We start from the raw sequence: 27,024 nt of genomic DNA, 5'->3' as shown, positions 1-27,024 counted from the left end.
CGGGGCACACAATTAAAACCACACTCGCTGTAATCATCATATTCTTCAAGATTTATTATGTAATTATACACTAATGAATTAACACCAGAAAGGTAATTTACTATAGACTGTATGTTTCTTTTGTGCTACAATGACTGGGATCTTCACTCACTGAGGTAGAATCTCCGAATTCTCACGCATGACTGTAAAGATATTGTACCCGGGGCAGTCTCTGAGAGAAGACTTACATGACACGCTGTATAGTCAGGTTCTTTTAAAGGTATTGATAGATTCATTGATTCCTGTCAGAATGTAATTTCAAGACTTTAAATGATATTTGTGTAAGCCCAAAGAGAGGGCATTCATGAGTGACATTGTGTACACAGTTCTCAGACCCTTGAAAGGTGTTAACTGATGAATGGATTACTGTCAGATTGGTCATTTCAGGTCTTAATTTGAGATTTAGATGGTTTCTGGTGAGCTGTTTGGTGAAAAACAGTCCTGTAATGAAGATTTCTGAGTCTTCTTGACCTGCGGTTGTTTTAATCTTTTCGGTGTCAGTTGTAAAATGCTTCATATGTTTCACTTTAACTCATCACCTGCTGAAAATCTTGTTTGTGCTGACCTCCAAACCTCTCACCTTGCTTCAGTGATGTACAGATGTACTCTATGGTGTGTGAACCTATGTATAGGAGACACTGGTCTTAAATCCAGGCTTTTTTGAACAAAGAAAACCTTGACTATTGCGTTTTGTGACACAACTCTCACAATCATGTGCATGTTCTCGGATAGTTATCCATCATAATTCACGCACCATGTGACTGCACCGACTGCTTACTGTGAAATCTGAAGGCTGCTGCATATACCTTACATAGCTCATAAGTCCTATACTTATATCTCAAATCAGCTTGCTATTGAATAGCAGTTCTCACTCTCCTTCCACCTCCTCCATTCTCGTCTATTCCCTGAAACAGTCTGGGGGCTTCTACAGTGCAGAGGATGCAGACTCTGTCCCAGCATCAGGGGGACCAGAGAAGCGTGAGGGGGCTTTCTGCGTCTGGACAGCCTCAGAAGTTCGGGAGCTTTTGCCAGATGTGGTCGAGGGCGCCACTGGATCTGCCACACAGGCGGACATCTTCATGCACCACTATGGGGTCAAGGAGCAAGGCAATGTTGATCTAGAACAGGTGGGCTTGGTTGTACTGCATTGTGTGTATAAATATATATAATTTTATTTTTATATCATGTGTAGCCACTGCGTCCCTTGCTGGGATTGCAAGTAGAGATGAAAGGCTGGCAGATGGATGGAGCGACACTTATAAAAATGAAGTGCAACTATACTGAGATTACAGTATTTATATGATCAGATACATCAAAATGTTTACACAATGATAAACTTACTTTTTATTTAATTCAAATAGCTTTTTAAGTTGTTAAAGCTTGTCCATTACGGTACTAACATCACAGCTGTTGCAGTCAGTATGAGCTCATGTCTGTGAACACCCTCTGTACTGTGTGTTGCCAGGACCCCCACGGGGAGCTGCAGGGCCAGAATGTGCTGATCGTGCGTTATTCAGTGGAGTTAACGGCTGCTCGCTTTGGCATCAGTGTCGGGAAAGTCAACGAGCTGCTGGCCTCCGCTAGAGGCAAAATGGCAGAAGTGAGGAAGAGTCGGCCACGCCCACATCTGGACACCAAGATGTTGGCCTCCTGGAACGGTAAAGTCTAGTTAACAAGTTTACAAGTCAGCAATAGGACTGTTTTGTTAATATCGTCTTCCTCATCACTGACAACAGTCAAATTAAGCGTAGTGAGTGTATCTTTATGTGTCAGTTGATTTGGTGGCAGATTTTTACACGTTGCCTCAGTATCACTATTGTGTGAGATAAAATTAACCCTTTGCACCCCAGGGACGCAATCTGTGTCAAAATCCGTACCCCTTAATCTCAAAATCATTTTTCTGTCAAACTAGAAGACGTAGACATCATACACTGTAAAAATGAACAGAACCTACACTTTACAAAGATGGATGTTTCTCCATGATCTTTCAAGGATAAGCATCAGTATATCCACTTAGAAATCAATGAAAAAACACATTTACAATACATTTTTTCACTTTACAAAGACTCACAATGTCCCATCGACATGGTTCTCACTGCCACTGATTCTTGTTGGACTTAATTATTTCAGGCCCAAAACAACCATACCTCATTAAACTGGTTGATTGATTTATAGTGGTCCACATCAGGTGTTAGTGTCGACCCCTCTGACCTGCTTAAGTAACTGACTAGCTTGTGCTTCTTCATCTTTATATCAGAACAGGGGACAAAAAAAAAGCAAATAAAAAATACATCATAAACAAAGTATACTGTATTTTGACAGTTGACAATCAGATTGATACATACAAACATTATACACACATTATGTGCAGTATGAAATGTGTGCAGATTATTATAGAGACGCTAGTTGTCACTTTTCATTTGTGTGATGCCAATTTGGACACTCCTCAACATTGTTTGGACAGCACATTGTCTCAGATGTGATTAATTACAAGAACAAAAAGAAAACCACACATACACCCACAAATTTAGCTCCCTGGGCTGACGTCTCTAGACAGAGTGTGTTAGTGAGGTAATGAGGCTCTGCGATCCCGAGAACTTTCCAATTAGACACAAGACTCTCCTTCTCCTCTCTAATGAAGAAACCCTTCCATTAATCACCTGTCCTCCGCTGCAACACTTTGAAGACCAGGCTGCGCACTCACCAGGCTTTGATACACTACATGAAAGAGGAATGGAGGGAAAGGAGGAAGGAATTGATGTAGAGAGGGAAGAGAGAAGAAGGAAACTTCAAAGAGTGGGGAAAAAAATAACTAAGCTGGGACTGTCGTGTGTCTACACTTTGGTACCTCAGCGGAGAGAGGACATGATATTTTAAGCTGAGTAACAGTCATTTTACACCTAATCAGCCCACCAGAACCGCCACCATCATCATTTCTTTGCTCTCTCAGGTCTGATGCTGTCGGCCTATGCTCGTGTTGGAGCCGTGCTGGGGGACAAGGCCTTGCTGGAGAGGGCGGAACAGGCTGGCAACTTCCTTAAACAGCACCTATGGGACGCTGAGCGACAGACCATCCTCCGATCCTGTTACCGTGGAGACAAAATGGAAGTGGAACAGATGTAAGAGAGAGTTTTGATAAATCCTTGAGAGTTGAAGGAGAGTCCCCACACCATGAGAACCAGTGTTTTGGTCACAGAATAATGGATAATTTGCCCCCAAAACTAAATTATAATGCATTGTAATGATCTTGGGATTTTCACTCTTGCTTTGTTGGATGAAGATAGACCTGGTTTCTCCTTGTGAAAGACATGATTGTAGGTTTAATTTGTTCATCTTTTCTACTGATGGACAGGATTGGTTTATGATGTTGTCAGCAGCCCTGGAGCTGGTGGGGAATGAGTGTTCAGACTCAGTTAAAGACAGATCAGAGAAGTTTAAGGAACTTGGCTCTTCCAGAAGGCCCCCAGCTGTTAAACCCTGGCATACTGGCACTGTCCAAACACTACATCATAAAATCAACATAAAATGACACAAATAAAGTACAATAATTGTTTTACAAATATTCCTGACCAGATAACGAGAGGAAAAGACTAATGACTGATGGATTTTCTTTTATTTTCGTGTCATGCAGACAAAGTGCCCAACCCTCATGGGTTTACAAGACACCAGAATTACATTTGCAGTGGTCAGACATTTCATTACATTTCATTCCATTACAAAATTACAGATTATTATACAGCTCAGTCTTCATTAAAGTATTCTTCCTTCTCTCCCAAGCTTGGCAAATAAAATCTGCAACAAAAAAGGTTCCCTCACATCCCTTAACGTCCTCGTAGACAGGACAGTAAAACAAAAAATGAACCTCATTCTCAATTTCACCTAGCTCTGTCTGTCCTAACAAAGTCTGTCTTCCTCTGGAGTGGCATTAAACCTGCCAGTCTCTATGGCTACTGGCAATGTCCCTGAACATAACTGTGCACATTGGAATCTTTGTCTTTTGTTTAAATTATACTTTACTCAAGGTTCTACACTGTAGCTATTCTTTATGAGACAATAAGTGTGTCATTTTTATTTATCCCATATATCAACAGACCATTTTTATTGATACATGAGAAACATTTTACTCCTAATCTCCAGAATATCACAAAGTAACTTGTTCTGGAATGACAAATCATTCAAATAAAATAAGGATTTCAACTCATTTGCCCAGGGATGACCATACAAAATGTCCAAATTAAATATATTTTCGTGAATCTCTGATCAGACATCTTCTCAAGTCTAATCAAACTTAACAATGTATATCTAGCACAATAATCAGGGAATTAGCATTAAGGTTTAGGAATAATGTTTCAAATTCTGTAAGGGTGTGTTTTCACTTTAAGCACAGAGCAATGAGTAACTGTTTATATGCAAACAGGAAACAGGGCTATTGGGACAAATCAGATTAGGGAAGGAAATCAGACATCATGTTCACATGCGCAGCAATAACTTTGTTACTGTAAAACCTGCATTTACATGCACCAGTCAGTAATTACATTTCTCCCCTACCCTCTATAATCTGTATATTTGAAACAAGATTGGCAATATTTTAAATAGATTATAGAAGCCTGTCGAATGACTTATGATGTTGAAGCTTGAGGAGTTTTTTTCTGGTCAGAGCTGTTTGACTGACAGCACAGTGAGAAGACAGGCTCTGTAGTGGAAGAATACATAGTTTTTCCTTGCTGTGTCCATGTCTTATTACAAATAGTTTCCCAATCAACTATGAAGTTAATTATTGTTTTGGTTGAACTAAACATGGCCAATAAATCAGGTTTGTCCAATAGAGATTGAACTGTATTAACAAAATATTTTTCAATCCCTTAACCTGTGAAATGTTAATCTGTTTAGAATATATAGTCAACTTAAATGACAAACACTTATATATACACACACACTATATATATATATATATATATATATATATATACACACAGTCTCTTGTTGAATACATAGCACTACACCAGGTGTCCTTGCTCTGTTAGCCAGCTCTGTGCCCTACTTACTGTAAATGAGTGAGTTTGAAATGCTACCAAATCAGCAGAAAAAATATGCCAGGGGTACCACAGCACACACGATGAAATAAAATGCACACAATTTTAAACATGTGCATGAACACACACACACTCGTGCCTAAACATTCTGGCCTTGTTCCACCGCTTCTGTCTCATTCATAATTGTCCGATTGAGGGTGGTGTCAGCATTGAGAATGCTTACCAAGGCCCTTTTCTCAAGCCCGGTTTAGTTTACATAGGTGGGTGAATCACTCTGTCATGCCAGGCACATACGGGCTGTGGACTAATTTACCAGGAGGAATGGTAGGTGCTGAGACTAACTGGGTTAATAGGCTGTTGAAGAGCTGATGCCATACGTTTTCTGTGGCTCTTGCCTGGCACTTGATGATTTAGAGTTTTACTACTGACTTCAGGGACCTTAGGGAGGACTGAGAATGGGAACACTGAAACAGTGGCAAGGCCCTGGTGGGCCACTGATGATGGTGACTCATTATTACTTGATTTTTGTTCATATGCAGTCTTCTCCTGTGGGGTTTTACACTGTATTTACAAGGTATCAGTCAACACTTTGGAAGAGCCAGGGCTTCAACCCGCTCTGAACGCGTCATCTGCAGCGTTTATCTTGCTGAAGAGCTGACGTCGACTTGTTGTTCATGCCCACAAATGGCCGTCCATTCCATGGCCTTGGTTGCTATAGTTGTTCCATGGGTTGTTCACATTGTCCACTCATATTTTGGATTGGATTTTATCTCAAACATATACGGATGTCTTTGAGAAGTTGACATTTTAAGTAGAGAACGAGAAAAAGAAAAAAGAAATATTCTACTACTATAGTTTGTTTCATGGGTTGTTGATTTATCCTCCCGAGTGGCAGGAAGTTGGCTGTGATGCAGCTTCAGGAAGCTGACCAATCAGAACAGAGTGGCTCATCAGGAGGGACGCCTTAAAGAGACAGGAGCTAAAGGGCCTGTTTCAGAGGCTGAACTGAGGGGCTGCGTTAAGGGTCAGTATGAGATAAATAAGGAGTTTTTTGAGGTGTAAATCATGCAATATATTCCAGTAAATATTAAAAATGTAGACCTAAAAATGTGAATAATGTGTCCCCTTTAAGCTGTTTTATCAGACAGTATCTAATACAACCGTCTCCAACGGTCAACTAAACTGATTCCCAAAACTGAGCCCAAGCTGTGTCCTAATGATGTAGAAAGCATCCTATTTTGTTACACTTTCCTGCTTCACACTCAGAGGCATTTCTTCAAAACACCGCCTTCGGGGTGTATGTTGTGGTCTGTAGAGAGATAATGTGAGTGGTTTGAGAAAAGAGATAAAGCAAATGTATAAAAGAAAGGAGAGGATAAAGTATGCAGGATGCCAGATGGTGTACAAAGAGCAATTGGATGTGAAACAGGAATGTGAGAGGGCTCTACAGAGCGTCGCAGCAAAACAAACACCAGTAACATTTCCTGATTAATGAGTCAAACTGGGAAATCTTTCTTCTTTCTCTGTATTTGGTCTTTCTTTCTGTTGCTCTCCGCTATTATTTTTCTCCGTGACATTATTATGTGTTATTTCATATACATAATGGCACAGCGTAGTGCGTAAAAGGTACACTCTGTTGCAGTAGCGAGTATATTAAATTATTCTGTAATATAAAGGTCACTGCTGTTGTAAGAATGATGGGGCTCAGTGTGTTTATGTGACCCATATCGCCCCAATAGGTTTCTACCTCTGAGGCTCATTCAGAGGGAAGTGAAGAAGCGGGTGTATGAGGGAACCATTATGAAGCTATTATTGTTAAACTGTCTCTGAGTGCTATGATACGGCAGACTGACAAGGTGTTTTATCTCTGCTCTCAGGGAAGTGACTCATTTAACGTCCACAATTGAAGGGGTGAATAAAAAAAGGCTGAGTATTTTGGAAAGGCTTTTAGATCTTAGTGTTTGTGTGTGTGTCGGTGAGGCCGCCTCGAGGTCTTGTCATCCCTAAGGCTGGAGTCACCTCAGCCAGATGACATGTCACTGTGTGAAAGAGGGGTATTCTCGTAAACAAAATGCAATTTGATGAAGTTGGTGAGCTGAAGGTTTGGAGTTTGTTAGTGTGGGTGGAAGGACATGGCAGGGGTATCAGTGACCTGTCAGTTTTGATGATATGATAATATAAGATGAGTGTGATGAGGTAGGTAGATTTGAGAGGTTTTGCTCGTGGGGGAATAATCATTAAAACTGTAGCGCAGATCATATTAGATTGAAAAGTCCATAGATATGAATGTGCAGGCCTACTCCTCTATTGAAAACCTGTTTAAAAATAGTGACCAAAATAAAAGTTACAGGGGATTTTCAGTTGCATATCACTGGGGTCTTATTATTGTAATTGGCCATCATTCCTACTGTATCTGTACTAATAACATTGTACTCACCAAGCAATGTTTACCAAGGCAACATTGCCAAAAAAAAAATCCAACAGGGCAATAAGCACGAGCAGTCAAGTTTTAAAGGAATAGTTCAACATTTTGGAAATATGCTCATTCGATTTCTTGTGGAGAGTTAGATAAGAAGATCAATACTACTTATGTCCGTACAGTAAATAGATATGACGCTCCAGCTAGCTAGCTTAGCTTTGCATAAAGACTGGAAACAATGTTGAAACGGTTAGCCTGCCTCTGTCTGAGAGTAAAAAAGAAACCCAATAACAGTATATGAGCCAATCTTTTTTTTTTTTTTTTGCAAAAATGAATACACAACATAAATGTATTTGACGAGTATCCTTAAAGTTAGCTTACAAAGAGAGTACTCGTCCAATTCTGCTTTGTACTTCTATAACGTCGTCGGGCTTGCGATTGGAAAGTTTAAAACAATAAAATTTTGAGGCAACAGGACTAGTCATTTTTATTTCACATATTGTTCTTGTCAAAACATGGCACCTACATTACCCATAAGGAAACTTAAGTCAACTGCTGACAGATCGGTCAGAGATGTGTTATGCTATTAGCGGCTAACGTAGCCTGGAGCTAGTAGCCTTAAGCAGAGATTAGCAGCGGACTACAGAGGTCTGGTAACCTCACCTCTTTCTGACTCTATGCACCATTTTTTTCATTTTCAAAATTCTAGTCTTCAGCACTCTCCGACGCTGACTCAAGTGACATAATTTAAAGTAATTTATCAGACTTCACGCAGCTCTCTCTGGAGACACATAAGGCTTTATACAGTTTTTTTCAAAAATGCAGTAGTACTGCCCAGCACCTGGCTTTAACAGACTTTAATGGCCAAGTTCCTGTATAAGAAACCAGAATTTTTCGTTTACGATGTCTGTAGGTAGTTACCCTTTGCTACTTGTTGTTTTATGAACTCTGGACTCTAAAATTTGCCATGATGTCAAATTATAAACATTCTCCTCTCATTTGGCTTCATATCTAACCTGGCCCTTTCCTGACCAGTGTGAGAGTGCTTTCTGTCTCCGTTAGAGTTATGACTCAACCTCTTTCTGTCTGTTTGTCTGGGAGAGATAGGCCTAGTTGTGACTCCTCATCTCCCCGTGACCTCTCAAAGTCCTCATGCACTTCATATCCTCCAAAGTCCTGTTTTCAGCCTCTTGACCACCCCTTGCAGTCTCAAATCCCTCCGTCCACCGGCCTCCCCTGACGCAGCGCTATCTGGCCTCCTGTCACCGTCCGTTCCCCTACACTCACCCAGACAGGGTGTCATTGTGGGAATCGGAGGGAGAATGTGGTGTGGGAGCTCAGAGGGAGCTCCGTGCTGGGGTGTGGCTGCAGTATTTGGAAGTGTGGTTGGAAACAGGGAAGCAGATGGAGGTAGGGTAGTGGATTTTTGGCTAGAGGTGAGGATTGAGTGAGGGTTTCAAAGTGAAGTAGAGTAAGTAGAGATGAAAAAAGGATGTGGGATTGAAATTTGAGAAGGAGTAAAGGTTACATAAAAGAGGATAGAGAGAAGGGGATGGAGAGACAGATGAAGGGAGAGGTGGCACACTGATGCTAGTAGGACGTGGGATGGTCTCACTGTGATCAGATTTGTCTAATTACTGTCCTGCTTCACTTGAAACTTCAAAGACTGTGTGTGTACAGCTCTTTGTGCATGTAGAAATGGCTCAGATGCCTTCTATGACAAGTTCAGAGACGAAGGCAGATGAGCAATTTCACATAGAGAAAAAAAATATCCTTTTGGAGATTACACACAGCCTGCTGTTTGTAGCAAAATGTAGCCAAATAATTGTGCCAAATAATCCCTTCAGGCTCTTTGTAGACTCAATTTAAAGCTGGTTCTTCCAAGTGTCTATACTGTCTTGATAGAAACCACCTCTTGATCTTCTTCAGAAACTAAACTAGCATTTGATGTATAATGATGTGGGAGGAAAAACAAGAAACTGATCTTGTTCACTAGCACTGACCCATCTCAACACTTGACATCCATCTCCAAATAAATTTTTAATGAAAAAAGACCTCATTCTCGCTCTTTTTCTCTCATCTGATTTTAATTTCCCTTCTTCCTCTGTATTCTCCAGATCTCCGCCTATTTCTGGCTTCCTGGATGATTATTCCTTCATCATTTGTGGCTTGCTGGACCTGTATGAGGCCACGTTGCAGACTGATTGGCTGAAGTGGGCAGAAGAGCTGCAGGTCAGGCAGGACGAGCTGTTCTGGGATGAGCAGGGTGGAGGTTACTTCTGCAGTGATCCAAGTGACAGCACTGTGCTGCTGCAGCTCAAAGAAGGTGAGGGATGGATAACAGAGAGCCCTTCTCGTATCAACAGCCTAGATCTTGAAACAAAAATACTTTTCTCATGACACCAATGAGATAAACTACCCAGGTACTGGAAGTTTACCTCCAGTGGGACTGTGTTTTATGTTACTTGCCTGTATCATTATAGTACCACATTTCAGTATCCAACAACCTTACATGTGACATGCCTTAACATCATTATGTGAGGGACATGAAGCAGTCTAGCCTGGCTAACTAGTGAAATTACATAGTTTGACACAGTTGTCCATTTTTTTCTTTGCTTTAAAGTGATTTTTTTTCTATTTAAATCCTCTAATAAGCTGTTCTGAACTTCCTGGAGAGTTGTGACTGCCTGGAATTTAAGGTAGGGAGTGTGATTGGATTGTATCTATCCTCAGATATTACAAATTCATCATTATTTCTATTACTGAAAGCCACCAGAACTCTCACCTTATAGTTTTATTATTTTTTTATTATTAAATCTTCCAGTATAATTATTAGGGTTTTATCAGGGTTTTATTACCTTTTTATAAGTGTTGCCAATTAGATATGATTGATTAAATCACATCATCAGTCACGATCATTTGAAAAGGCAAACTCTTCATACAAATAAGACACAGACTCTACAGCCAGGCTAAAGGCTCTGTGAGGCTGTACTTTGGCACAGCAGGTCTTTGAGCTAAATGCTAATGTCAGCATGCTGACGTGCTCCCAATGATGATGTTAACATACTGATGTTTAGCAGGTAATGTTTACCATGTTCACAATTTTATTATAGCATGTTAGCATGCTAACATGTGCTAATTAGCACTAGGCTGACATTCCCATCAGCCTCAGCCTCATTAGTTTTTCAGGTATTTGGTCATAAATCAAAATATTGGACAAATTGAAATTTTGACCTGATGATGGTGCTAGATAAAAAGTCAAGAATCTCAAAAGTTATCACAGTCCATCCTGAGAGGAACATGAATGTCTGAACCAAAGTGTCTGAACCAATTCATCCAATTGTTGTCTTGACATTTGGCTCAGAACAACAAATTGTCAACCTCATGGTGGTACTAGAGGACAGGTCAGGGATAATCAAAATCATTAAGATTTATCGTTCAGGAACTATAGATGTCTGTTCAAAATTTTGTGCCAATTCATAAAGTAGATGTTGACATACAACTTCTGCTTGTGGCGCTAGCTAAAAAGTCAGAGAATCACCAAAGTCAATAGGATTCATCCTCTGGAGATGATGAATATCTGTACAAATTTTCATGGCAATCCATCCAACAGTTGTTGAGATTTCAGTCTGGAACAAAGTGGTGGACCGACAGACCGACATCGCCATCGCTCTGATAGGTTGAGAGATGCAGGGAAGGGTTGATGGACAGGTAAAGGATTAATAGCACTACTGCAGCATACCTCTGTGGTTCAGACAAGTCTAAGGATGGATAGCTCAGACAGACGAATAAATTCAGGGATTCGAGGCCTCCACCGCAGACATTTCGCTGATATCAACACATCGCCACAGTTTGACCACAGTGATTTGAAGGGACAAAAGAAGCATGATTGGATGGCGGTAATTTATTTCAACAAAAGAAACGTCAATGGACGGGGATAATCATTCATCCATCTTTTTTTCTCTCCTGCCTATATCCATCATGTTATCGATCGAGCTTAACAAGATGGAAGCTTCGGGTCTAGTATCGCTGCCAGTTTCACTACACTGCTACACTCCAACCACAAGAGAGGAGGGAGGCCAGGATAGATGGATGGATAGATGGATGCACAGATAATAGCCGGAGGATAAAACAGGGGAGCAGAGGAATATTGACCTCCTTATCTACCTCCAGCACAGTGCAACCTTCCCTCACTTCATCTGCCTCTGACAGATTGAAGCAGCCAGCACAATGTACAACGTGAATCTGCTTTCTGCCTCTTCTCATCTCGCTTACATCTTAACTTTTATCCTGAATATTTCATTCTCTTTATTTACAAGCAGCCTGTTGTCTTGACAAATAACCACATATTTTATTCAGTAAGCGGTCTAATGTAGCTACTCTGCATTACCTCACAATTTCTGCGGCTAAAAGAGTGTTTTTGTACCAAAGGATTGATGGAACGGAATATAAATGGGTGCGACTTTGACGTGCACTGCAGCCCTTCTTCAGCTGCCAGTCTGCTCTTCCAGTTGATGGCTGCAGGCAGTTTAGAGAAGCTGACACCTTGTAGACATGCAGACATTTATCTTTGATCTGTCAGACCAAAGTTTCCAGTCTGGATCTAGTTGTTGTGTGCTTCATCTAGTTTTTGCTCTCCACCTACTCCGTCTGACAGCAAGCATCCATTGTAACATTTCGCTTCTCCCAATTGTATTTTTATTATTATTCTCTTGTCATCTCTACTCAGCCTAATATCTTTCCTGTAATAGATTATGTGATGCCAGTAGGCTGGTCTTCTCCTCATCCTAATGGATCTCATATTGTTTCTTTTGTCTATTCTTATTGTTACACATGATTCACATGTTTTTTCTTGTTGGAAATTCTGGATTTTTGGCAAAGCCACCGCATAAGGCAAAGGGGAAAAATCTGTTGTGTTGTAATATTGTTGTAAATTAGTTTTTGAGTGTGCAATTGTTCTACAGTAGGCTAGTTTTCAAGTGTTAACTTTTAACCTCTGCATAAGCCTCCAAATGGAAAATTTTATCCGGAAGATAGAGAGATCACTTTGAATGCTCCGGGTGCCACAGCTCTATATTTTCTTCACATAAAAAAAGGAACAACACACACACACACACACACACACACACAAAAACTCATACAGCTGTGACAGATAGTTCAGACGAGAGCAAAATAGCAAAGACGGGGCGGGGGGGGGGGGAACAGGGAAAAAGCTAATAGTTATTCTTGTTATGATATGTTGACAGATCAGAGATGATGGTCGCATGTGTGTGTGTGTGTGTGTGTATGTGAGAGCTTGTGTGGGAGCGCCTGTCCTCGCACGCCGTCACACCTGCACCGGCGCGTGTTTATCGGAGCCGACGTGCGAGAGGTTTCTCATCTGAGAGGATTGACTGTGCCATTACGGTGGCGGGCTCTGTGTAGGGTTGAAGCCCATTAGTGACGCTACAGCCAGTGCAGTGCGGACGCCTGTCCCGGCAGCGTAGCCTGTCACTCGCAAGACGGATTACCCCACCGCACTGCCACTCCACATTTTTCAGCCCCGCCACACTCCCCTGTGTGTATTTGTTTTTTTTTGAAGAGTAGGGTTAAAATGATATACAGTATCTGTTTGGTGATGTTTTGGTTTTTTTTTTTTGCTTGTGTTTTTAAAAAAATCTTGCTGTTGGTTGTCTGGTGTTTGTTAAAATCTTGGATTTCAGTTGAGAGCTTCTGTCTCCTGTGGCCGTCTTTCAGATGTATTCCCACTCACCAACAGTAAAAAAAACATTTTGGATGCTTGAGTCATAGAAAACCCAAAAAAAAAAAAAAAGTGTAAAAACTAAAAGTGTAAGTGGTGTTTTAGTGCAGTGTTACTTTCATGAGTCTGTTTTATCATGGGTACTTTCTGTATGTGTGTCACAACGTGGGTGCGCGTGGTTCGAGGCTCTTCTGTCATAGCTTAATGTGCGTATGTGACCTCCTTCTGTGGGGCTCTTTAAGAAGAGAGACATATGAAATGTGGAAAGCAGAAAGGCTCAACCTCTGTCTGTATTTACAGTGTGTGTGCGTGTGTGTGTGTGTGTGTGTAAGCGTATGTTGAAGCTTCCTTGCCGTGGGGTTCAGGAAGAGCTGAAACATACTGCAGGATAACATAAAACAGCTCAGTCATGCGTGAGTGTTCACGTGCATCCGTATATGATGTAAAATGCCTGCTTGTCATAAAAATAATACGTACAGTTTTTTACAGTACAATTTTTTTGAGTGTGTGTGGCTTCGCAGTAACGTGTATCTGGGGTTTCTCAGCTATTTTTAGTTTGTGACCTAAAATAACAATTTGACTTGTGTCGTCAACCAGCTAAAAGTCTTCTTTCTCTCTCACACTTAACACACAAACACAGGAGGCTATACGCTCACACGTTCATATACACAAGCATCAGGGCACCGCTGAGATGCGGACATGGCAGCAAGGTCGTAGGTTATGAGAAGATCACCTCCAGGCTCTCATTGGACACTGATAAGAGATAAGGAGCAATCACTTAACAGGGCAAAGTCATGAGGTCATCTGTTCGTCAAGTCACATCACAACACACGTTGAGACTCTGGGATGATTGTGTACTGGGGGAAGGTGATGTGTATTTAAACTTATTAGTGCTCCATCTTTCCTGTCGTTGTAACAGGAAGTCTTAATGTTTTGGACCAGAGGCAAGATGTATCACTCGAGTCTCATTAAAGAGTAGAGATGTAATGTCTGTTGTGAACCCGTCCTATTTAAGACATGCATCTTCTTCTTGATTTTACGCCTGTTTATTATTGATCATATGGTTGCAATCCTGTTGACTTTTTGAAATATTTTGCTTCTTTATAAAGGCATGATAAACCCCTGACCAACATCACATAAATATAAAGTGGAACATGGGTGTGCAATATGATTTGCTGTCTTTAGGGTAGAGACTGTTAAAGCTTCACCAATCAATATTTTTATATTAACAATGGATCAAATGAGAAAGGGGTTCAAATGACTTCATGTAAAGTGAAAGGGGTCAGGTCAGATTTACACAGCCTCTTTTGACTTCATTTTCTCGGTTTTACAACTCTTTTGCAGCTGTAGCCAGGCAGCAGAAAAGCTCCGGTTAAACCCACTGTACACTACCTGTCAGCGGCACCGAACAGCAGACAGAAAACATTAGCGGGTAGCTGGTGAACACAGCTTTAAGCAGCACAAGAGCGACTTTGAAATATGTCAGACATAAAGTTCTGCTTGTTGTCGAGATTCTCTGCCTCCGACATCCTAAAATAGAATAATTTCAGACACAAAAAGTATATCACCACACCACACCACAACTCAAAATACTCATTTAAAGTCACATGTACCATAGACTACCCAATCATATATGACCATATGATCTGACACCATGTAGTCAATATAAACAAACACACACCAACACTCTGAATTCTGCCAGATTCACTTTAGTTTGAAGTACAATATTGAAGCCTTCTAAGGATGTTGTGTATCTTTGTGTGTGTGTGTGTGTGTCTCTCAGATCAGGATGGAGCAGAGCCCAGTGCTAACTCAGTGTCAGCGTCCAACCTCCTGCGTCTGTCCCACTACACTGGAAGACAGGAGTGGCTCCAAAGGTCCCAACAGCTGCTGGCAGCCTTCTCCGACCGTCTCACCAGGGTCCCCATAGCCCTGCCTGAAATGGTGCGGGCTCTTATGGCCCAGCACTACACGCTTAAACAGGTTATTCTCTCTCACACACGCACACACACATAATTGAATTGATGACTGTGCTTAACATTACAACTATGCTTTGCCTATGTCTATGTTTGTAGCTAAATTGGCATTCACTACTTTACTTCTCTGGTTTATGGGGTTTATGGTAGAGGGATACAGGGCTCAAACACAAGGGTTGGAACCAATGGTAGCGTGACTGGGGCAACCGGGGAAAGCAGCACTGTTCCACCCTGTCTGTCTATGCTGAGCCTTCGAGGCCAGCCCGGCTCAGGGAGTGGGTGTGTTTACCTAACTGTCAGCCTAAACTCATTTTCATGTCTGCCAACTGAAAGCAAGTGTTTCTGCTTGTCTGACAAATTGTGCGAGCACAATAGACATCGCATTTACCAACAAGCACTGAACAAAACAATACACAGCAGCTGAACAAAAGCCGAGCTGGGAGCTGGTGAAACCAAAAAGATCCCCATTATAGCTGCGCTGACTACTTTCCAGCTGGCCGCAGAGCCACAGAAAGCTACTTCCATAGCGCTAAAACGAGATATTATCACATCAGTAAATGTTTTATTCTTTTCTGATTGAAACACGACAGGTTCAGTTTACAAATATAAGCGGCCACGTCGTGCCTCTTTCACAGCAGTCTGTCTCTGACATATTAATAAAATATATATGATTCACAGCAGAGAGATCAATACTGTAGATGATGGCGGCACCACACTCAACTAGCAGAGATTTTCTTTCCTTTGGATTCAGCGGCTTAATTAAATTTTATATAGATTTCAGTAATTAAATTCAGCATTAGTTCAACTGTTTTATGCCGTTTCTTATGCCAGGCTCTTTCTCTCAAATATGTTCCAATTTTTCTAATTGTGCTTTTCTAATTATTAACATGCAAAAGCTAAAATCAGGATTGGAGACATCACTAATAAACACTTGATATACGAGTAAAGCATCATTGTTCACACTCATTATCACAATAGGACCTTTTTTTTTTAATAATGAAAGAAGTTAACGCTTGCACACTTGCTCCAAGCCACAAAATTTTATCAAGATGTTTGGATCCTACTCGGGTCTTCGTTAGGTCACAAACATTCATTGATGCTGCTTTCTAACAGCGCCTACGTGATGTGCATATAACTACTCTCTTCCAACATTTCTTTTAATAAACATTTAATCACCTCTTCCTTCACTCTGAATCTGAATCCATTCACTCTGCTGTTTTTACTACGGCTGCTACATCTTCCATCATTACCATACTAACTGGAGGCTTAAAGCACTGCGATATAAACCTCTGCTCACAAAGGTGTCTCTTTAAACAAGCGGCTCATGTGTCGATACATCCTTTTTAACTCAGTTCAAGCGGGGTAGGTCGTCGGAGGACACTGCCTCTTATCTCAGCTCCCTACATACATGCACACTTAATCTCTGGACACACTGATTATCAAAATCTTTTCCCCCCCCTGTTTTAATAACCATCATGCATTTAATGGATTATTTGAGCTGTTCAGCCTCCGTTATATAATCGGTTTTGAAATATTAACACCCTCAGTTAGCCTGAAACCACCGAAACCAGAATACTAGCGAAGCACAGCGGGAGTTGCCCCGAAGTTTCTTGGTCACCCTAAGAAAACTTTCAGCGTGAAACCGTGTGCTGCACATACAGAGGAACAGAGATGGGAATAACACATGGGTAGAGAATGAGAGGAGTGGGGATAGTTAGCCTTCCATCCGTTACATGTGACCTGCGGAGGATGAATCAGGGCTTTGGGGCGAGGGTAACGAGCTCAGGGGCGAGGCGGGATGAGGCGGTCCTGGAGAAAACACCTGCCTCCCTTGTTACCGCTAGAAATACAGTACTGACCTCCAGCACCTCCTCCCCCTCTCCCCTCTTCTTATGTGTCACCTTTCCCCTCTTATATCATTCTATTCATACTCTCTTTCATCTTGTTATCTCTCCCTGCTCTTCCTTATTCCCCTTCCTTCACATTTTCCCTCCTCTGCTTTTTTTTGTAGATCGTGATCTGTGGCCAAAGGGATGCCCCGGATACCACGAGTCTTCTAGCAGCAGTCAACTCCCTCTTCCTGCCACATAAGGTAAATATTTTAGATCGCGTGTGTGTGCATATGTGTGTGTGAGAGAGAGAGAGAGAGAGAGAGATGATGCATCGGCTTGACAAACGTATGTGTCAGCAGTCCCTAAAGTGACCCTGAAAAGTAAAGATCAACTTGTAGCACATAGCATGCATTGATTCACTCCAACATCATTACCTTTAGGGTGGCAGCAGATTTAGCAAATAACCTTTGAAATATGCACACGACAAAAACACAGAGACACACACACAGATGCAGTGTGGGACTAAGTTAGAACAGTGCCTGAGGTGTTGGCTGGTTTAAGTGTGGTTCTTTAAAGGTCAGCATGAGCTCCTCTCCTCTCCTCTCCTCTCCTCCTGTCTCCTCTCAACTCCTCTCCTCCCTTCCCATCCCCTCTCCTCTCCTCTCCTCCCATCCCTGCAGTGTCATAACTTTCCAGCTATCTCTTTTAAGGCACTAGCTGACCTTAAAGTCCTTTCCTAACATCTAGATGCCCGTTGGGTCTAAAATCCCAACTCTATAGTTGTAGAGATTCTTAGTGTGCATGTCTGCATGAGTCTCTGTGCCAGTCCTGACACAGGCTGTTTGTCATGAATGAATCAGCTGTCAGTCTTAAGTCAGACTTACATTCATTGCGGATCGCCAACATTTATGATTCATACGGCCACATTTGTCACAAATTTCAGCCTTCAACTTTAAGAGAATGCTGTGCATTTGTAAATAATTTGACATTTAAAAAGACCGAACAACGGACCTGTTCATAATTTACCTTACATTTTATTTTGGAGATGATAAAGCTGTAATGACATTTTGTGTTTTTGTTCGTCTGCTTTTTATTGAGAGCTAAACACGCAACAAAAACAAAGTAAAAACCACAAAAACAAACACACACAAAAAAACCATACAGAAAACGGCCACAGCAAATCACACTAAACCAGATAAAGAAGGTAAAATAGAACCTATTATAGTACACATATCAACAAACCCCATCAGCTTTAAAATATTAAATATCCTCTTGTTCTTAGTCTGTGAACACGTTTCTTGATATAATATTTTTATGGACTGTTTAACAAGTTCTTTCTTCACGTATTTATTTTGAACAGATTTTTACTGAATACATTGTTTAATATTTCTCCCTTTGCAATGTGATTTAGACTGTATTCTGCTTGTATATGTTGTTGAGTTGGTCTATAACATGAGTTGTTGAAAAAGGGGTCTCATCTCAGCGTGGCTAACCTCGTATGTTCTGCAGTAGGAATGGCTTTTAAGCAAAATTACACCCATCTTATTTTACCAAATTACAAAAAATAGCAGCACAAAAGCAAATCATGCCCACTATAATTAGGATTCTGGACTTTTTGTGTCCATTATGGACAACTCTGTACATGTCCAAAGTTGTATGATGCAGCTTTTACACACTGGTTGAGTTAGTAAAACTCGAAGCAAATAAAACACACACACAGCCTGATTATTCTGATTGTGCAAGACTGCTCACTGGGTTCTGTTTATTAGAACAGCCTGTAACCGGAATTAAATCAGTAAATTAAAGCAGCGATTGTTTCCCATGTCTGTCCCTCTCTTTTTCTCACACACTCACTCACACACACACACACACAGACACACACTCTCAACAGGGTTCTATTGAAATATTGATGACTTGTGCAGTATCAGACGGTGGCTGCAGTAACATCAGGCCATTCCAGATCCCCACAGAGAGACAGAGACCGAGAGCGAGCGAGATAGAGCCATTATCAGGATGAATCTATTATTAAGGGGCATGTACTGTATGTACAATCACACCCAGACAGGACCAGTCACATGCTGGGCCTTGTTACCTTCACGTTAATCACATGGGATTCTCTGATGGGGGGCTGTTGTCGGAGAAAAGTTTAAACTAGTAAATGCAATTCCTGTAGAATATGCATGTGAACACTGACAGCTGAAATAATTCGCAAAGCACTGCTGAAAATGCTACAGACTTGTTCAACATCCCCATCTGTACAACTTTGCTGAATTTGGTTACCATGGAACCATAGCAGTTAATAAGTAGTATGGTGGTGTTTCACTAAAGGCGACAAAGTGGGCTTATTGGTGCCATGCTCCAATATGTCATGCACATTCTCATGGAGAACTTGTGTACCAAGTTTCATTTTATTAAAGACAACAAAATTGTAGAAATATCATATTATAATATTACAGTAGCGCCCCCTGTGGGTAGAATTGTATCAGATGTTACACACTTGCGCAGTGTGGCTGTATGTATAAAATTCCCAAATTGGTTGCAATCGAATTTAGCATTGAAGAGTTCTGGCCCGGTAAGTGCATCAGGCCAAACGGTAAGTGATACCCAAAAAGGTTAAATATGTGCCAACAGAAGCAGAAAATTACCAAAAAGTCCAAAATGGCGGAAAGTCTTTAGTGGTGCTAATGGGCGTGGCCTATACCAATCAAATCAGCATCGTCCGAGGAACACAATGTGCAAATATTGGTTTTGTTACGCCTCACGGTGCATGAGTTATTAGCTAAAATGTAAAACACTTGATAACTGGCCACATGGTGGTGTTATTGGTACCATGTTTTAATATGTTAAGCGTTTCCACATGGGACACCTGTCCATGAAATATGAATACTTTAGCACTTTTAGTTTTTGAGATATCAAATTTTAAACATTTCTCCCATAGACTTTCCATTATAGATTTTAATATTTTTAAAAAAATCACTTAAATATGCTAGAAAGAAGAAAAGTGTGAATGCTTGTCAGCATAATAGTTGTAAAGTAATATGCTGTGTTTGACAGGTTATTGTTTATAATGTTTTTTAAATTGGTGTAATGCAACTCCAGTTAATGTTAAGCTTGATTTTTGTGGCCTTCTGAAACCTGCAGATACCTTGGAAAGACAAATATTTAAGGGTCAGCACCCTTGCATTCATGTAAATCCTCTCTGGTCTAATTAAGATAATCCAAATAGCTATTTTATGCATCAAATTTCAATTGGTAATGCTTCAGCCTGATGGAGGGTGTTGGCCTGTGTCTGCTAATGACGGCAGTAATAGTAGAGCTGAGGATGCAAGAGGAATGGAGTTTTAAAGGCCTCCTAGAGTGAAGGATGAGAAAAGAGATGATAGTGACAAGAAGAACACACTGGTCTTTACTACTGGGACCAATAAGATGGTAAATGAGAGAGATACACACTTAAAGGTGCAGTGTGTAGAATTTAGTGGCATCCAGCAGAACGGATTTGGCAGAAATGGAATATAATATTCATAAGTATGTTTTAATCAGTGTATAATCACCTGAAAATAAGAATCGTTGTGTTTTCGTTACCTTAGATTAAGCACTTTATATCTACATAGGGGGCGGGTCCTTTTTCACGGAGCCTGCCACGTTGCACCGCCATGCATGGACAAACCAAACACTGGCTCTAGAGTAGGCCTTTTGTGTTTTTTGAGAGTTTTGCGGCCACTGTAATTCTCCTACATGTTTGGAAGGGGTATTCAGTTTGTTGCAATCTGCAACCTCACCGCTAGATGCCACTAAATCCTACACACTGCTCCTTTAAAATAGAACAAGAGTCACTGTCACTAATTACTCCCAACTGGTGAACAGCATATCTTTATTACTAAGAGAGAGGTGAAAAAGTATATACAGTACATATCATTTTTTGGTGAAGAATACTGTATGGCATCAAAATCCCTGAAAAAAAGCAGACACAGACTGCACAGAGGGAAAAGTGCTTTGTTTGTGTGTGTGTGTATAATATGTACAGTGTATGTGTGTGCAGAAGCCAGAAAAGACTATCCTGGACGAGTCTGTCAGAGTGCCAGAGAACCAGATTTTCTCCTGATGAGCCTTCATTGAGCCTCAGAGTGAGGGGGAGATGGGGAAAGGAGTAAATGAGACAGAGGAGGGAGAGGAGAGTGTGCGTATGTGTGTGTGTGTGTGTGTGTGTCTCCAGATGTTGTGAGAACAGCCGGCCATTAGTGGCAGCAGCCACTACCTTGGCCGGGCTGAGATGTGATGATCCAGCACAACATTCAGACACACACTCATTCTTGGAGATGAGATACCACCTTCCCAGTGGAATAGCAAAGCTGCCTGCAGCAGCTGTGAGATGTACTCTCACAAACACTCACCAGCAGGTACACATACTTACGATATGTCCTCATACATATCCCCATACAGCAACAGTTGCAACACATACAAATGTTCTTGCAGACATGCATATGCAAATCACTCCACACATGTAAACACAAGATGTCACATGTGCATGCTATGAACACACACACACACACACACACACACACACATACACATACACTCTGTGTGTATGTGGGAGGGAAAAATGAAAGATGGTGCTGAGAGAATTACTTGATTAATTGTTAATGGAATAATTAACATTAATATGTTTGTTAAACCCTTGCCCTCTTAGTTACTGTTGCTACGCCTGTCAAGCTTTCCTTTCTCACACAGCACATATGCAGTTTACTGTGATAACACTGACAGATTTTCCTCTGAAAATTCTCTGGAATTTTTGAAACAATGGGTCCTTGATTTTAGAGGCAGACACAAGCAGCTTGTCATTTCAAGCTAGAATCCATCGATTTTAGAGACTGAAATGACAACCGTCACTGACATTTTTATCAGCTGTAGCTAGCTAGCTAATAACACCAATGTAAACTCCATGAGTTGGTTAAAAATGCTGTCTCCGGGTGATTTTTTTTCATGTTTCCTGCTTACTTGTTTTTAAAAGAATCTTGCATAAACGTTCTTATATATGCACTAGGGTGGTGCATGGCTAAACACATGATATCATGCTGGATGCCTGAGGTTACATGTAAAATCAGACTGTGGCTGGTTAGCTTACATACTGTTAGCTTACATATGTGTTTTCAAATAGTGTGCTCTCACTTTTAAAGTTACAAGAGAAAAGGCTTTGAGGATGAAGATATATTTAGATGAAAATATATTTATCTTATATTTAAGATATATACTAACTGATATATTTAAAAAAAACTAGCCTCAATATTATTATTAATATTTCATTAATTAGTCAGTTAGTTTGCCAGATATGCTAATAATGCAGCTTACATTAGAGCGGACAAAAACACAGTTTAATCCATTCTGAACACTTCTGCGCTTGTGTTTTTGGTTTTAGAGAGGCTAAACCACTCATCCTCCTAACTCTTTAAATGCATAGTATTGCTGTTACAAGTACTCCATGCACACCGCTTCAGTGTGTGATATCTAAAACTTGACAGGCAGACATGCCAATAAAACCAACCATTTCAAGATGTAACCTTGAGTTTTGGGAAATTGTGACATTTTTCGCTATTTTATGACATTTTATGCCTTCAGAGATAAATTTTGTTATCAAACATACTTAACAATGAACTTAATTAGTTACTCTTTGAAGCAATCAAAAAAGACACCAGCAGATACCCTGAGAGCAGCAGAAAAAAATGAGATAATGGATAAGAGAAAACCAATTAGACTAGTGGAGAAGAGTATGAGAACGATAAAAGGATAAAGTGAATAGTGGAGTCAAGAGGGTGAATTATGTGAGTACTAAGGGTGGCAAGAGATGGGAGGATGTTAAATGAGATAAACAGAAGAGTGAGTGAGGGGATTGTGCTCCATGTTACGTTAGGTAGCCATGAGTAGAGAACATGTCTAATTTAAATCCAATTACTCCTCGCCTGTTTTCCTGGTTTGAGGCCGGCGTGCTCTAATTGTGCTGAATGAGGTGCTCAGAGCCCAACTCATGCTAATCTCAACACACACACACACACACACACACACACACACACACACGTTCCGAGAGCTTCACTTCGTTTAATTTATTTAGTATTTTAATTCATCGCCAGACTCTGTGCCTCTCAATTCACCACAGCACTCTGAGCTTCTGCTGCACTTTTTGCTTGTTGGAATCAATTACAGCCCTAACAATCATACTGAAACATCACTCTTGATTGCAATTGCTGCAATAAATCGTGGTTAATTTTTCTATTACACAGAAATATGGCTTAATTAGAGTTGGGTCAGGGTTTGTTGATTGTGGAGGAGCTCAAATTGCAAGAGGACGGGAGTTGGAATACAAGTGGAGATGCAGTTTTTCTAGCACTTCTTCTGAGAGGGACTTTCTATCCCCTCCCCTCCCATCACTTCCCCACCCTCCCCGTCCCTGTCCTGCTGCCCTGTGTTTTCTGTTCTTCCTGCCAATAAAGTCTTTGTATGCCTCTGCTTTTCTGCTCTCTGTCTCCCTCATATGGAAGTGTGAAATAATGTGTGAAAGGAAGGGGAGCAGTCAAGGATGTGCACACAGCTAGGGGGCAAGAAACACAGTGGCACAGTTCATCTGTGGACATTTTCAGCAGTTAGAAATGTTGCTGAGCAACAATGAATTACTCCTTGAGAAGTAAACTTGTATGAAAAACTCCTTTGTTCACTTTTGTTTTTTTTTATATCAGTGCCACATGATGATGGATAATGGATGGCTCTAACATGACACATAGAATTCCAGTGAGAAATGGCAGCTAGCAACAGTAAAAACACAAACCTAGAATGTACCAGTAAGTCAGTTTGTGGAAGTGTTGAGAAACTACAGTGCAGTCAGAAAGTATTAGGACGGGGATATGTTTTTCATAGCTTGGGCACTGTTAATCCAGCACATTGGATTTGAAACAAAACAGACTATGAGGTTAGAGTGTTGACTCTTAGCTTTAACGGTGACTGTGTTCACATGCAGTACATACTGGGTGAACAGTGTGTGATTCATAGCCCTTTTTAAAATTAAGAACTCAGTTTTAAAACATTGCAGCAGGATAATGATCCTGCACATACAGCTAAATAAAACCAAAAAGTCTTTTTATTTTATGGTCAAACAGTGGAATGATCTTTAAGTCGCTCACAAGACCTCAGTCCACATGATTATGTTTCACTGAAGGCAAAAAGCCAATGAAACAAGTACATGCTGGGCAGAGCATCATTAGAGAACATATCTGATTTCTGTGGGTCATAGACTTGCAGCCAAATATTACATTTGAAGACTTTTTGTGTTCTGTTTCTGAAGTTCATGTTAACTTGTCCAATCACTGTCTCTGTTTGTTCATTGCTTTTCACTACTTTTCAGAATGATACAACCAGATACTGAAGATCCTTGTAAATCAACCTAATTTTCACATAAATCGATTACTTTCTAAGTGTGTTTTGAAAGGACTTCATCAGGCTGTATTAGCTCTTTCTCATTTGTGTGAATTTGATCATTTTTGTTATTTAGCACAAGATGGATTTTTTCTGACAAGTGCAACATTATTGTCACACTGTGCAGCTCGGGGCGGAGTTGCATCTGTTGGAATTAAGTTTTCAGTCTTCGCCTTTCATACTGTTTCTGTGACACACTTCTTAAGCTGTTACTCTCTCCATTTGTCAAAGATTGAGACTTGGGTCTGCCTTGACTGTGGAGATTAGCATAAAACGCACTGTGTGCTGCCAGATTACCCACTATATGCACATAAATATAGCATTTAGAATGCTCGACAGACAGAAAGGACAGATTGAGAGAGCTTTATTGCAGACATTTTTTTTCCTGGAAAGGCATTAAACCTAAACTCAAAACCCACTATCTGTAATGTTATCAGTATTAAATGCATATAAATGCAGCTCAATGTTTTTTTTTACTTATGGTGCAGGGTGGTGCAATGAGTATGAAGACCAGTTTTTAATCTAACCACAGCTGTGATGGCTGAAGCTGAGAATGTCTAACATTGCTGCCTGAGGATGTATTACCTTACAGCTCTCTGTAGGGCAACTCTCTTTTCTCTTTGAGATACAGTACCAGGCATAAGTACAGTACTAAAGACATCAAAACTATGAAATAATACATATGAAATTATGTTGTAAACAAAACGGACTATGTTTCATATTTTAGATTCCTCAAAGTAGCCACTGTTTGTCTTGATGACAGCTTTGCACACTATTGGCAATATCTTCCCAGCTTTATGAGGTCGTCACCTGGAATAGTTTTTTATTAACAAGTGGCCTTGTTGAAAGTTAATTGGTGGAATTTCTTGCCCTCTTAATGCATTTCAGACCATCAGTTGTGTTGTGCCGAGGTAGCGTTGGTATATAGCAAATAGCTAGTAGCAGTAATATGGCAACAATCACTCAGCTGAGTAATGAAAATTTGTTACTATTTGACTGTTTGACTATTTGACCAAGAAAAAGAGTGATGAGCGCTGCATCAGATGGTCTGTCCTCCACAATCACCCAACTTAAATCCAACTGATATGGTTTGGGATGCAGTTGGAGTGCAGAGTGAAGGAAAAGCAATTCACAAGTGCTCAGCATATGTGGGAACTCCTTTAAGACTGTTGGAAAAGCATTCCAGGTGACGACCTCATGAAGCTGGTTGAAAGAACGCCAAGAGTGGGCAAAGCTGTCGTCAAAGTAAAAGGTGGCTACTTTGAGAAATCTTAAATATGAAAGATTTTTTAGTTGGTTTAACACTTTTTTGTTCACTACATGATTCCATAAGGGTTATTTTATAGTTTGGATGTCTTCAATATTGTTCTATAATGTAAAAAATAATACAAAAAATCAAGAAAAACCCTTGAATGAGTAGGTCTGTCCAAACTTTTGAGTGGTACTGTATATTTGGTAAATCTTTTTTTTCAATATGAATTTGAATGAACAACTACAGCTGACTTCCAGTTTAACTTAAAATGCATCTGCAACATCTTTCAAAACCTCAAAACTCATTCCAGTCCTAAATAGAAACATGGTATGTTCAAAACCTCCAAGATTTCTTTTTTGGATTTCCCCTTCTCTTTTTTCCCTCCATTGGTACATTTACACTAAATGGAAACCATGCAGCGTTATACATGATGATTTACATTGTTTGAGTATGCTTTTCTTTGTTCTCAAGGTTGTTCTGGTAATAAAGCAACAAATCTTGGCAATAGCATTGACAGTAATTAAAAGTATGAATATCTGTCAGTGCAAGATTTATGCGTGTGGTCTTTTATGTGTTGAATAATGTTTTACAAGAACTATAATTCCCATTATTGTTAGCCTGAATGCCTCTGCCAGTACTGCTTATTAATCAGTTCCCACTGTGCTTTTACCCCTGTGGCACGCCAGAAAAGCTATCCCAAGCAAGTCTTAACTATTCCACTATTAGAATCAGACTGTCACGGAGAGGGCAGTTTCGCCGGCTCTCTCTGGAGCACACTTAAGTAAGGAAATTGAGTGGATGTGATAGGGAAAGGGGTTGGTGTCTGTGGCAGGTGTTAAGGAGGACAACGAGATGCCGGTGCAAGTGAAAGATGCTTTGGGCAGAAAGAGCTAAAGGTATTACAGGGATTTTGTAGGATTTAATACACAAAGATGGAAAGCTTCCTGGGGGGAGATAACTGTAAGAAGACAAGTTTCCTATTTATTTCTAACAGAGCGCAGCTTCCTCGCCCTTCTACGTCTTTCCTGATCACATTCCCTAGAGAGGAGGAAGAGAGCAGGACCGCGGGCGGAATAGAGGATAGATAGGAGAGGAGAAGGAAAGGGAAGACCGCAGGCTTTAAGAGGAGAGAGAGAGGGTCCTTATGAAAGCATCTATGAGAATGTTGAAGGGAAACCACTGGGAATCTCTAACAAGACCTCAGAGACGTGAGGAAGAGTTAGCAGGGTGACATGGAGGGCAGGGAGAGTAAGGCAAGGAAGGAGACGGGTGGAG

General features: G+C 40.6%; 1 protein-coding gene across 1 annotated transcript in view; it reads left to right on the top strand.

Moving 5' to 3' along the window:
• spata20 (spermatogenesis associated 20) overlaps window positions 1-27,024 on the top strand; it is a 45,053-nt gene that overhangs the window by 5,317 nt on the left and 12,712 nt on the right. The window contains exons 10-15 of the mRNA XM_044337348.1: window positions 954-1,166; window positions 1,505-1,697; window positions 2,990-3,158; window positions 9,609-9,817; window positions 15,015-15,214; window positions 17,219-17,299. Coding sequence (XP_044193283.1) covers window positions 954-1,166; window positions 1,505-1,697; window positions 2,990-3,158; window positions 9,609-9,817; window positions 15,015-15,214; window positions 17,219-17,299 — 1,065 coding nt within the window. The remainder of the gene's footprint in view (window positions 1-953; window positions 1,167-1,504; window positions 1,698-2,989; window positions 3,159-9,608; window positions 9,818-15,014; window positions 15,215-17,218; window positions 17,300-27,024) is intronic.

The sequence above is a fragment of the Thunnus albacares genome, chromosome 20, assembly GCF_914725855.1.
Source record: "Thunnus albacares chromosome 20, fThuAlb1.1, whole genome shotgun sequence".
Classification (NCBI taxonomy): domain Eukaryota; kingdom Metazoa; phylum Chordata; class Actinopteri; order Scombriformes; family Scombridae; genus Thunnus; species Thunnus albacares.
This window is presented reverse-complemented; position numbering and strand designations above follow the sequence as displayed.